This window comes from Danio rerio, chromosome 8 (assembly GCF_052040795.2).
Source record: "Danio rerio strain M-AB ecotype USA chromosome 8, GRCz13ab, whole genome shotgun sequence".
NCBI classification, from domain to species: Eukaryota; Metazoa; Chordata; class Actinopteri; order Cypriniformes; family Danionidae; genus Danio; species Danio rerio.
Window position 1 is genome coordinate 57,145,881 of NC_141028.1, and position 14,120 is coordinate 57,160,000.

Sequence of the window (14,120 nt, forward strand, 5' to 3'; positions counted from 1 at the left end):
GCTTTAAAGATGTCTATAAGCTATAGTGTTAAAAAACAGCAACAAAAATTTGTGTTTAGAAAATATAAAACTGACATAAACATTTAAAACATTTTAATTGTTGCGTGAACTAACCCTTAATATTAAAACAATATATTCCAGAAGTAAATCGCCTCGTTTTCATCATTTTATTTAGAGTTCTAAACAGCATGATAGAAAAAGGAGATGCAGTCAATAGTAGATGCATCGTGTGTGATGGATTGGGATGTGGGCCATTTCTTTGTGGTGTTTTTTGGCATATGGCCACAGGTAAAAGTCAATGAGAGCAGAGTTGATGTGGCAGCTCTTCCCATCTTTCTCCTCCACCAGCTTCCACAGATGCTGTCGGATCTTCTCCACACACCAGATAGAGCAACCCCTGATCTCCACCTCTCGCCTCTCACCCGAGCTCAACAATTCACCTGTGACAGAATAATTCAGTTCAAGTTTATTTGTCTACCGCTTTTCACAATAATTATTGTATTAAAGCAGCTTTACAAAAAGTGCACAGTATTGTGTTACAATCAAATTTGGAAAAAGTTAAGGTTATTACTTTATTACTTACAAATAAATTTAATTAACTAGTAACTAAACTAAACTAACTAAAAATAGCTTTTAACAGTTAAAGTTATTATATATAAACATAGTTAACCTGCAGTTATATAGTATATAGATGATGTCTATGTGCACGTTCAATTAAGTGTATTTGTGTATTAAGTGTATGTGTTGTCCTCGAAGTCCTCGATGGATAACAATCATTTATTTATTTAAAACCCCAAATCAGAAAAAGTTGGGGCAGTATGAAAAGCGCAAATGAAAAAATAAAGTAGTGATTTCCAACTTTACTTTGACTTGTATTTCTTTGCAGACAATATGAACAGGTGAATTTAATTATGATTAAGTACAAAAGCAGCATTCAAGAAGGTCTAGTCCTTTAGGATGGGCCGAGGATCACCAGTTCCTCAAAGAAAGATAGGAAGACATTTGGATATTTCACCTTCAACAGTGTAAAACACCATCAAAAGGAATCTGGAGGAATTTCAGTGTGTAAAGGACAAGAGCGCAAGCTTAAGCTGAACAGCTGTGATCTCTGATCCCTCAGGTGGCACTGCATCAAGAATCCTCATTCATCTATAAGCGATATCACTACATGGGCTCAGGTGTACTTTGGCCAACCTTTGTCAAGTACCACAATACTTCGTTTTATCCACAAATGCCACTTAAAACTGTATTGTGCCAAAAGGAAGCCCTATGTTAACAGTGTCCTGAAGCGAACTTCTCAGAGCTTAGAGGCATCTAGGATGGACCATCACAAAGTTGAAACATGTACTTTGGTCAGATGAATCAGCATTTCAGGTCATTTTTGAGAGAAATGGACGCCGTGTGCTGAGGATCAAAGAAGAAAAGGATCATCCAGACTGTTTCCAGTCCAAAAGCCAGGGTCGACCATGGTCAAGTGCCCTTGGCAAAGGTAACATACACTTCTGTTCCATTAATGCTGAAAACTACATGGAGGTTTTGGAGTACAATTTGCTACCTTCAAGAAGACGTCTTTTCCAGGGACACCCATGCATATTTCAACAAGACAATGCAAAACCACATTCTGCACACATTACAAAGTCCTGGCTGCGGAGGAAGAGGAAACAGATACTTGACTGGCCTGCCTGCAGTCCCGACCTGTCTCCAATAGAGAATGCATTTTGAAGCGCAAACTGCAACAACAAACACCCCGTGCTGTTGCCCACCTGAAGACTTGTTTGCAGGAAGAATGAGATCAGAATTACACCTGAAACACTTCATCACTGTCTTCGGTCCCTAAATGTCTTTAAAAGTTTGTGAAAAGTAATGGCAACATTAATCTTTGCACCACTGCATATAGCGAATTACAATACTGATATAAGTCTCAAAAGAATTATTCTCAAAAAAGCTATCTGCATTGCTGTAATGGAAACGTTTTCTTCAACTGGTAATCACTTGCATGTTGCACTCTTTCAAATAGATTTTAAAACAGTTCAGAATCTTTAAAATAGGTCCAGACTAGCTAAGCAAACAAGCTACAAACCGTTTTTCAGTGTCTCCATAAGGGCATCGGAGTAGCGTAAAGCCCCCAGATACACCAGGCCTTGTGGGACCCTGTAGTCGGCGAACATGGTCAGGTAGTCGAGGTTTGGGATGTTGCCTTCTCCTCGTGCCTCCATGATGCCCCAGAAGTCTGCCACAAGAATCTGAGCCCTCTTGTAAAACGAGATTCTCTTACCCTACAATAGCAAACAAATATATATACACCTATTAACAAAACATTGATATATATATAGTACAGTGTAAAAGTCTTAGACCACTAGTAATTTTACATCAAAAAATGTTTAAAGTCAGTTATTATTATCCCGTTCGCTTCATTCGCTATTCAGTACGCGTGCGGCGACAACACCCGCTTCAGGTTCGATCATTTCCAGCTCTTTTTGATGCCCGCTTCTAGCAGCACACTCCATTTCCGCATTACTGGATCTGTAGCGACAACAGACCGCAAGGGATGATGGCCACCCCTGGGGTGATGGGAATTGTAGTTTTCGCTACCTCCCGTTCGCTTCATTCGCCTGAGCAAATTTTCTCAGAAGACCTATAGTTTTACCGAGTCATGCGACTACGGTAATATCGAAAAAAATTAATATTGCGGTATGACGGTATTTACAATACCGTTACATCCCTAATTGATATATATATATATATATAGTACAGTGTAAAAGTCTTAGACCACTAGTATTTTTACCTCAAAAAATGTTTAAAGTCAGTTATTATCTATATTTAGAAATAACCGACTTCAAACTTTTTATTTGGTATAAATATATATAGGAGTGGGGTAGGGCTATATAACAAGCTGTTTTTACTGTATAAAATATGTAACGGAGGCCAGCTAGCAAAGTGCTATGCAGGTAAACCTCACTCCTCTGACCTCTAAAAGGTGCTCTAGCAACAGACGCTAGAGGCCATGGTCTTTAGCCTCCTTGTTAGAGCAACTGACTTCCATACAAAGAATCGCCGGTTCGATCCCAGCTCAGAGTGGGTTTGGTGCAGTAGGACCGGTGAGATACACATGGGGGCTCGTCCGGGATGGGACTGAGGTTTAGGTGGGTGAGTGTAACAGAGGTCAGCTAGCAAAGTGCTATGCAGGTAAAACCTCACTCCTCTGACCTCTAAAGGTGCTCCAGCAGCATACACTAGAGGCCATGGTCTTTAGCCTCCTTGTTAGAGCAACCAACTTCCATACAAAGAATCACCGGTTACCAGCTCAGACAGGGTTGGGTGCAGTAGGACCGGTGGGTTACAAATACATCATTAAGAGTCCTTGTAAACCACATATACAAGTGTATTTGTGTATACTTGTTTTCTTATCCTAGTGATGACTTAAACCACAAACTCATTGGCACTTGTATTGAAAATGTAAAAATGCAGATTGTTTCGTTTGAGTTATGGGTTTTATAATGATAATTTATGATGGTGTCTGCAATTTTTATCAAATGCAATTTAATTAAACACAAGAAAACGTTTTTACACTTTGTAATACGGGACACATAGTTAATGTTAGTTGTTGTATTTACTAGCCTGACAAAACAACGAACAACACATTTATTACAGAATTTATTAATGTTTGACATGTTTAGTCGCAACATTTCAAGGTTTGTTATTCCGAGATAACAACTGTTTAATAACACAGGTTCATCCGGGAACTCTAAATCATCGTAACCATTTGTGAATACGTTCACATCCATAAACTTACATCCACATTCAGATGTATCTTCTTGTCTGTCACATTGTGGTTTTTAACTGTTATTGACTGGCGTCTTGTGAATGAATAATATGTAGGTTAGTCTATGTTTTATTCAGCCAGTTTCGTTTCTGTCAGCTTTACGTTTTTGCCTGTTTGGCTCCATCTTGTGACTGAATAATGCGCAGTTAAGTGTATACTCCATCAGCTGTTTCTGCCAGCTTTCCATTTAATTTAGGAATCAATAAAGTATTACAACTCAATAAAATTGATGTCTAATGTTTATGTTTTTTTTGGCAAGTAGAAGTGTAATAAGGGGATGAAGTACATTTAGGATGGTTGTTTACCAATGCAATCTTCCAGCAATTCGTAACTTTTTGATTTAGTGGCTAATTCGTATGAACTTGTATGATCTAATTCGTATAATTTAGTGCGATTTGCTCATTACCTAATGACGGTTGGGTTTAGGGGTGGGGTTGGGTGCCACGCCTCCTTTTTAAAATCGTACAAATTTGTACAAATTAGCCACTAAACTGACAAAATATAAAATAGTTACGTTTTCTCATGAGATCAGGCTGTTTTTTTTGTAGAATTAAGCCCTTCGGTCTTATACGACAGTGATCCAACTCGCATCGGGCTGTTGATAATCCTTTTAAGCTTTACTCTTCAATAAAAACCTCCTGGATGCACTTTTTTCCTAATATATCACAAAGCTGTCTGGAAAACTTGATTCTGATTGGTCAGTCATAGCATTCCAAGGTATTCCAAGATAACAACCACTAAATAACACAGGCCTGGAAACTTCGAACCACCTCGAATTACATTTAAATCCAGTATAATTACATCCACATTCATATGTTTCTGCTTAACTGTTTTTAAACGTTTGGTGCCATCTTGTGAATGAACAACACACAGGTTAGTGTATACTCCGTTTTCATTTCTGTCGGCTTTGCCTTTAATTAAAAAATTGCAAAACTAGTATGGCTCAGAACACTGTTTTGTGTCAAATTTTTATGTTTTGTGACATCCAGGACTGTTGTTATCACAGAATAATGCACTTCAGTCTTTATTCTCAGTGCTTTATTCTGCGATAACCCCTTCCTGCATGTACTCTTTACCTAACTATGTGTCCCGTATTGTAAAGTGTTACCACAAAAGCACAGAGTCCAATTAAACTTTCATTGATTCATTTTCCTTAAGCTTAGTCCCTGATTTATCAGGCGTCGCCACTGCGGAATGAACCGACTGCAGAATGAACTACTCTGCCAAATGTTTCTCACAGCAGATGCCCTTACAGCCGCAAACCAGTAATGGGAAATCAATCAAACATCTTTAACCTCATATGTGGCTTCATCTCTATATGACGGGATGTTCTCCACAATGTGCTGGACCATCTTCTGGGCATCGTTCTCACAGCGGCTCATGAATGTGCGGAAGGATCCTCTGTGCTGGACGAGCACCCGTCCAGCCTCCGTCAGGGCCTGGTGCCGCTCTCTCAGCATGGGCATGGGTGTAGGGCTGTCCGAACGCAGCACATTCGCCAGCTCGGACTCACTGATCTCACTGAAGAAGCTGGGGTTTGTAATGGGCACTCCTGAAAAAAAGAAACAACATCAGCGTGCGCACATCTTAGCATTTTTTTTATGTAGTCATTTTCTGTTTGTTTCAACTTGCGTATTTGTCTAATAGACCTATTCATTGATTAACTGCGGTGATCGTTGTTAGCTGGTGTAATGTCAAGAGTTTTGCCACAGTAGAGTTTGAGCATGCAAAATTCTGTTGTACGGCGCAGCAAAAGGGGCGGGATTAAACAATTAGACCTGATTAGACATTTAAAAAAAGCAAGCAATTGGTGCATATGTTAGTGTCTGTACAGTAAAGGAACGTTTGATGATTTTAACTTCATCCTTTGCATTAATAGATTAATCATTGCATTAATAGTTTAGTTCTGTTTTTAAATAATTGCATGAACATATTCTGATGTGTTTATCCTCAAATAACCTTGTGCTTAACCTCATATAATTTTGCTCCATAACAGCCGTGCCTTTGTGTGACTGATAACAGAAGATAACTCCTCATACTTGTTATCGACGGAATGTTACATCATTTCTTCTAGAGCAGGGGTGTCAAAACTCAATTCCTGGAGGGCCGGAGCCCTGCACAGTTTAGGTCCAACCCTGCTCCAACACACTTACCTGTAGGTTTAAAAAAAGCCTGAAGGACTCAATTAGTTTGATCAGGTGTGTTTAATTAGGGTTGGAACTAAACTGTGCAGAGCTGCGGCCCTTTTGGAACTGAGTTTGACACCTGTGTTCTAGAGTGTGCTCATTTACAAGAACAATCACAGGCTGGAGGGGCTCAAGCTCACTCTCCTGTAGGCTCTGTTATGTGTGTGCGTAACTTTTTCTGTGCAGATGTGCTGTTCTGCCTAACAATTGATGATTTAACTGATGATTGAACTGATCTGAATGGAGGATCTTTCTTACTAAAGCGCCCTCGGGCAGGGTTGAAGGCAAATCAGTGATATATACTTGGCTGCCAGGGTTAGAGAGTAGTGTGGAATGCCAACATGTAAACCTCATCCTGTAAAGCAGGGATGTCCAAAGTCAGTCCTGGAGGGCCGATGTCCTGCAGATTTTAGCTCCAACTTGCCTTAACACACCTGCAAGGATGTTTCTAGAAACCCTAGTAAGAGCTTGATTAGCTAGCCCAGGTGTGCCTGATTGAGGTTAGAACTAAACTTTGCAGGACAGCAGCCCTTCAGGACCGAGTTTGGACATGCCTGCTGTAAAGGGTTTATTCTGCAGGCCAGAGCGCTCTGTATGCTTTATCCATTTGATTCATTAAATTAATATGAACTTATTTTAGGCCTCTGGCCGATCTTTGAACCTGGGGGACTAGGGGAAAGTCCAACAACAGAGAGGCCATGTTTTGATCTTCGATTGGTCTCACGCAATCAGGTGATGCCATTTCGCAGGTCAGAGTTGATCAAGCTTGAACTTTGCAATGTAAAAAAAATGTAAAATTGCTTTTATTCTAGCCAAAATAAAACAAATAAGACTTTATCCAGAAAAAAAAATATTATAGGAAATACTAGGGAAAAAATCCTTGCTCCGTTAAACATCATTTGGGAAATATTTTTTTTTAAAATTCACAAAAGGGCGAATAATTTTGACTTAAACTGTATATATAATATAATATAATATAATATAATATAATATAATATAATATAATATAATATAATATAATATAATATAATACTACATAATAGAATATAACATAAGATAACATAATATAACATAATATAATATAATATAATATATTATAATATAATATAATATAATATAATATAATATAATATAATATAATATAATATAATATAATATAATATAATATAATATAATATAATACTACATAATAGAATATAACATAAGATAACATAATATAACATTATATAATATAATATAATATAATATAATATAATATAATATAATATAATATAATATAATATAATATAATATAATATAATATAACATAGCATAATATAATATAATATAATATAATATAATACTACATAATAGAATATAACATAAGATAACATAATATAACATTATATAATATAATAAATTATAATATAATATAATATAATATAATATAATATAATATAATATAACATAGCATAATATAATATAATATAATATAATATAATACTACATAATAGAATATAACATAAGATAACATAATATAATATAATATAATGTAATATAATATAATATAACATAACATAACATAACATAGCATAGCATAGCATAGCATAGCATAGCATAATATAATAAAATATAATATAATATAATATAATATAATATAATATAATATAACATAAGATAACATAATATAACATTATATAATATAATATAATATAATATAATATAATATAATATAATATAATATAATACAATACAATATAACATAACATAACATAATATAATAAAATATAATATAACATAGCATAATATAATATAATATAATATAATATAATACTACATAATAGAATATAACATAAGATAACATAATATAACATTATATAATATAATAAATTATAATATAATATAATATAATATAATATAATATAATATAATATAATATAATGTAATATAATATAATATAATATAATATAATATAATATAATATAATATAATACTACATAATAGAATATAACATAAGATAACATAATATAACATTATATAATATAATAAATTATAATATAATATAATATAATATAATATAATATAGCATAATATAATATAATATAACATAAGATAACATAATATAACATAATATAATATAATATAATATAATATAATATAATATAATATAATATAATATAATATAATATAATATAATATAATATAATATAATACAATACAATATAACATAACATAACATAATATAATAAAATATAATATAATATAATATAATATAATATAATATAATATAATATAATAATGTTATGTAATATAATATAAAATAAAATAATATAATATAATATAATATAATATAATATAATAAACTATAATATAATATAATATAATAATAATGTAATATAATATAATATAATATAAAAAACTATAATATAATATAATATAATATAATATAATATAATATAATATAATATAATATAATATAATATAATATAATATAATATAATATAATATAGCATAATAATATAATATAATATAATATAATATAATATAATATAATATAATATAATATGATATGATATAACATAACATAACATAACATAACATAACATAACATAACATAACATAATATAATATAATATAATTTAATATAATATAACATAACATAATAATATAATATAATATGATATGATATAATATAATATAATATAATATAATATAATATAATATAATATAATATAATATAATATATAATAATAAACAATAAAAACTACATAGCTGCCTATAGTGAATAAAGTAATCGTCGTCACCTTCGTCCATGGCTCTGGTGATGGCGGCACAGAGAGACATGTACCCTCGATAGGTGTCTCCCCTGCACACCACCTCGCACTGCTCGTCCTCTTTCTCAGGCCAAAAGGAGAAGTTCATGGTGTCTGTCACAAACACCCAGTTGATGGCGTCGTCCGAGTCCGGTGACGGTGCGAGAGGATTCATCTTCTTCCAGCCGCTGGCGGTGAACTCGTCACTGTCCCGGAGCTCATAGATCATCTGTGCCACACGTTTAACACCGTCTTCATCCACAAACACATCCCGACTGCGCTCAGACACAAACCGGCCGGACTCTCGAGGGGACAGCGGCTGCTCCATTCCTTCTGTTTGGAGAAAGACTGTGAGTCTGTGGCTGCTGAACACTAAAAACACATGCGAACATGGGGAGAACATGCAAACACCACACAGAAATCCCAACTGACCCAGCCATGGCTCAAACCAGCGACCTTCTTGCTGCGAAAGATTAATCGAATCCAAAATGAAAGTTTGTTTTTTTTATATAATATATACAATAGTTATGTCTGGTTCTCGAGCCTGATTGGCTAATAGTCATACGACATTCTGCAATATCAGCACTCGTACAGCCTCTTCACCCTTGTGTATTACTCTGTCCACAAAGAGTGACAGCAGATCAATAAACTCACTACAATCATTCAAATATTAGCTCTAAAGTGACTTTGGTGAAGTAGCAATGGTTTCTGCTGTTCTGACGTCAGCTGCAAATGTGAATGAATGGCGGAAGAAAGTAGTTCCTCCTACAAAAAGGTTTTTCAGACTCTCTGTGCTTGATTTTCTTTTTAAATACACAGTTATGCCATCAAACTGTTGTATAAATATGCAATATCCCACTCCAGAAGTGCACACAGTGCGATATGGCTGTATATTGGCACTGCTGGGGCACTAAGACACTCGGCCTGTGGCTTCGAGCCAACACACGTCTCCCACGAGTGCCTATATTCAGCCATATTGCATTGCTACGAGTGTGATATTGCTCAGATATTATTAAAACAAATCTATACCAAACTTTTTTATATTTTATATCTAAATATTATGAATGTATATATATATATATATATATATATATATATATATATATATATATATTTATATGAGCAATATTACACTAGTAGCAGTGCGATATGGCTGTATATCGGCACTGGTGGGAGGGGTGCGTTGGCTTAGTGCCCGCACCAGTGCCGATATACAGCCATATCGCACTGCTACGAGTGTAATATTCCGTTTATACAACAGTTTTAAGAGGAACTACTTTCTTCCGCTTTGGATTCAAAGCTGACAGTTAAACAGTTGAGCGTGCATCTTTTAAACTTTAGATCTGTAATGTCTGCTTTTTGCTGGCTTTATGTGGGCGGAGTAATACACAAAGGGTAAGAGGCTGTACGAGTGCTGATATTACTTAAATATATCACGGCTATCAGCCAATCAGATTCGAGAACCAGACAGAACTGTTGTATATATATATATATATATATATATATATATATATATATATATATATATATATATATATATATACAGTTAAAGTCAGAATTATTAGCCCCCTTTGAATTTTTTCTTCTTTTTTAAATATTTCCCAAATTATGTTTAACAGAGCAAGGAAATTTTCACAGTATGTCTGATAATATTTTTTCTTCTGGAAATAATCTTATTTGTTTTATTTCGGCTAGAATAAAAGCTTTAAAAATTTTAAACACCATTTTAGGGACTAAATTATCAGCCCCTTTAAGCTGTATTTTTACTCGATAATCTACAGACCAAACCACCGTTATACAATAACTTGCCTAATTACCCTAACCTGCCTAGTTATATAGCTAAAGTGACATTTCCCCTATGGCGCATGTGTTTGGACTTGTGGGGGAACACGGAGCACCCAGAGGCAACCCACGCGAACACGGGGAGAACATGCAAACTCCACACAGAATCGCCAACTGACCCAGCCGAGGCACGAACCAGCGACCTGCTGCGCCACTGCATCACCCCATATAATCATTTATATGCTTAATTTTTTTTTCTTTTTTTGTTTAGTTTTTTTCCTAATACTGACATGTATTGTATATACTACTTTTTCTAATCATAAAAATCTTTAAATCTAGAGAAACAAGCAATTATTTATACAGTAGAGATTAAGCATCAAACATTCTTAGAGATTTAACATTCTTTGAAACTTTTGAAATAATTTAAGTTCATTCATTTTCTTGTCGGCTTAGTCCCTTTATTAATCCGGGGTCGCCACAGCGGAATGAACCGCCAACTTATTCAGCAAGTTTTTACGCAGCGAATGTCCTTCCAGCCGCAACCCATCTCTAGGAATGAAATAATTTAAGTCAGCAAAATAAATCTAAACAACACTGTTTTAGTGGTTTTATCGTTAAATATTTATATAATTACTTAACGTGTTAATTACTTTATTACTCTGCATTTTAACAACACTGTTTGTCGTAAACAATTTCAAACAAACCGCAATTTAAAACTTATTCTCGAAGTGTGCATTTTGTGTCATGTGCCTTGATCAGCTGAAAAGCGGATGTACTGAAGTCTTTTAAATGCCTCATCAAGAAATCCTTCTCCAATTCTCAATCACACTGAATATCGAAAGAAGTAACGATATCAGTGGTGTAAAGTAACTAATTACAATTACTCAAATTACTGTTATTGAGTAGTTTTTCTCAGGAATTGTAATTTAATAAGTAGTTTTAAAAATGTGTACTTTTACTTTCCCTTGAGTACATTTTTAGTGCAGCATCTGTACTTTTACTCCACTACTTTCCTTCGACCTGCAGTCACTACTTTATTTCCTCTTGTCTATGGGAACAAGAAAAATCAGTTCTGTAATTCCTGTCCAATCAAATCACACATAAAAGGTAAATTGCATCATAGTGAACTACCTCAAGACATGTGCACTTTACATTGCAGCAAACTCTTTGGAAGCATTAAAAGTGTCCAAGAAGATGTTCAAAATCTTTACGCGCATTGACCCAAAGACTTTTTAGATCAGGGATGTCCAAACACTGTCCTGGAGGGCCGATGTCCTGCAGATTTTAGCTCCAACTTGCCTCAACACACCTGCACAGATGTTTCTAGAAAGCCTAGTATGAGATTGAGTAGCTAGCCCAGGTGCGTCTAGTTGAGATTGGAACTAAACTTTGCAGGACACCGGCCCTCTAGGACCGAGTTACCACAATGACGTCTATCAGATGTTGAACTTTAGTTGCCATAACTGATGAATAAATGTCAGTATTTGTCATCAATAGGATGTTGGTTTAAGACGTTGGCTCGACGTTGGATTTTGGTCACTTTCTAACAACCTCAAATCAACCAAATATCAACGTCTAATGATGTTACAGCTTGACATTGTGTAGACTAGGGGTGGCCAACTTTGTTCCTGGAGAGCCACCTTCCAGCAGATTTCAGTTGCAACCCATATCAAACACACCTGCCTGTAATTATGACGTGGTGTTCAGGTCCTAATTAATTGCTTCAGGTGTGTTTGATATGGGTTGCAACTGAAATCTGCAGTAAGGTGGCTCTCCAGGAACAGGGTTGGCCACCCCTGGTGTAGAGGTTTCCACTAAGACGTCTATCAGATGTTGAATTTTGGTTGCTATAACTGATGAATAAATGTCAGTATTTGTCATCAATAGGATGTTGGTTCAAGATGTTGGCTTGACATTGGATTTTGGTCACTTTCTAACAACCTCAAATCAACCAAATATCAACGTCTAATGATGTTATAGCTTGACGTTGTGTCAACGTTACCACTATGACGTCTATCAGATGTGAATTTTGGTTGCCATAACTGATGAATAAATGTCAGTATTTGACATCAATATGATGTTGGTTCAAGATGTTGGCTCGACATTGGATTTTGGTCACTTTCTAACAACCTAAAACCAACCAAATATCAACGTCTAATGATGTTACAGCTTGACGTTGTGTAGACGTTTCCACTATGACGTCTATCAGATGTTGAATTTTAGTTGCCATACCTGATGAATAAATGTCAGTTATTTGTCATCAATAGGATGTTGGTTCAAGAGGTTGGTTCGACATTGGATTTTGGTCACTTTCTAACAACCTAAAATCATCCAAATATCAACGTCATTTGATGTCATTATTGGACATCAAAATAGTGTTGTCCTTAGACGCTGGCTAGACATTGAATTGTGGTCACCTGACATCACAACCGAAATCTAAACTAATATTAATGTATTATGATGTTGTGTGACTGCTGGGCAATAAATAAATGCACTACAGAATGTTACGTTTACACACACATCCACAAATTACATGTTAATGCGTCAACTAACAGCGTAATACTCACTACTCACTCATGAATACTTTTAAAAGAGCTACTTTTTACTCCTACTTTGAGTAATTTTACAACAGATACTTTTACTCTACTCACACTACATTTTTAGGCAGGTAATGGTACTTTTAATTAAGTAGCCTATGCTTTTCAATTCTCTTTCCACCACTGAACAACCCAATGACAGAAGAGGAGAGTTATGACAGACATGAGAGCGCAGGAGGACCTGTGTGAATGGCTCTGGAACAAAGTTGTACATCCACTGCAAACACAGACTTGTCTTTTTTGTAAGTAGAGCTGTTTCACAGAATTATCTGTAATTCAGAATACACACCTGTTGTAGTGTCCGTGTTATGTGAGCTGCTTCTTCCCGCTTTCTTCTTTTGCTAAGACTGCTCCTCTCACGTGTGTGCGTGTTTGTGTGTGTGTGTGTGTGAGAGAGAGAGCGGGGTTTCTGTCTTCAAGCGGATTATAGATGCGCAAAAATGCGCAAACATTCGAGTGAGGCTTAAAGAAATATTACTAATGCTGCAAAACATATGTAATGTGTCATAATTTGCACACCATTTACTGGTTTCAAGCTTATTGAGTATGACTTCAATCCTAAACCATTGAAGAAAGATGGAAACCTACATTGACTTCCATATTTGTTTCTCCTACTATTGAAGTCAATGGCTGCAGGTTTTCAGCTTCCTTCAAAATTTCTGTGTTCAGTAGTGAGTAAATTGTCATTTTGGGGTGAACTATTCCTTTAAGTTCACAATTATTTTTATATTAAAAACCTATTAAACAGTATATCCTGTGATATGTTCAGAAATCATGTCTTTTAGCTATGCTGTCAGACTGCATTCTTTAATGGCCAATAATAACTTATACCAGAAAAATTACTTTAAGACCAGCTAAAATATAGCTATTATCTCACAATTTTTTAAACAACTGTCTAAGATATTGCTATATGAAATATGCTATGATGAAAACTGTGTCA

General features: G+C 34.8%; 1 protein-coding gene and 1 long non-coding RNA gene across 3 annotated transcripts in view; both read right to left on the bottom strand.

Annotated features, from left to right (window-relative positions):
* Window positions 1-14,120, bottom strand: part of LOC147842882 (uncharacterized) — a 797,275-nt gene that overhangs the window by 122,644 nt on the left and 660,511 nt on the right. The window lies entirely within an intron of this gene.
* Window positions 149-13,529, bottom strand: qng1 (Q-nucleotide N-glycosylase 1). Of its 2 annotated transcripts, none has more exon segments than NM_001083558.1 (5): window positions 149-440; window positions 2,081-2,276; window positions 5,119-5,375; window positions 8,793-9,134; window positions 13,470-13,509. In NM_001083558.1, coding segments are annotated over 4 exon segments (1,020 nt in total). In that variant the 5' UTR covers window positions 9,130-9,134; window positions 13,470-13,509; the 3' UTR covers window positions 149-210.

What these genes read in the sequence shown, in the direction of transcription:
- qng1 (XM_087263664.1), bottom strand. Translation starts at nt 9,129, where the DNA reads ATGGAGCAGCCGCTGTCCCCTCGAGAGTCCGGCCGGTTTGTGTCTGAG. An exon ending in CACCAGAGCCATGGACGAAG is followed by an intron (nt 5,376 to 8,792) that starts GTGACGACGATT and finishes TCTTTTTTTCAG; the next exon opens with GAGTGCCCATTACAAACCCC. An exon ending in TATGGAGACACTGAAAAACG is followed by an intron (nt 441 to 2,080) that starts GTTTGTAGCTTG and finishes ATTCTGTCACAG; the next exon opens with GTGAATTGTTGAGCTCGGGT.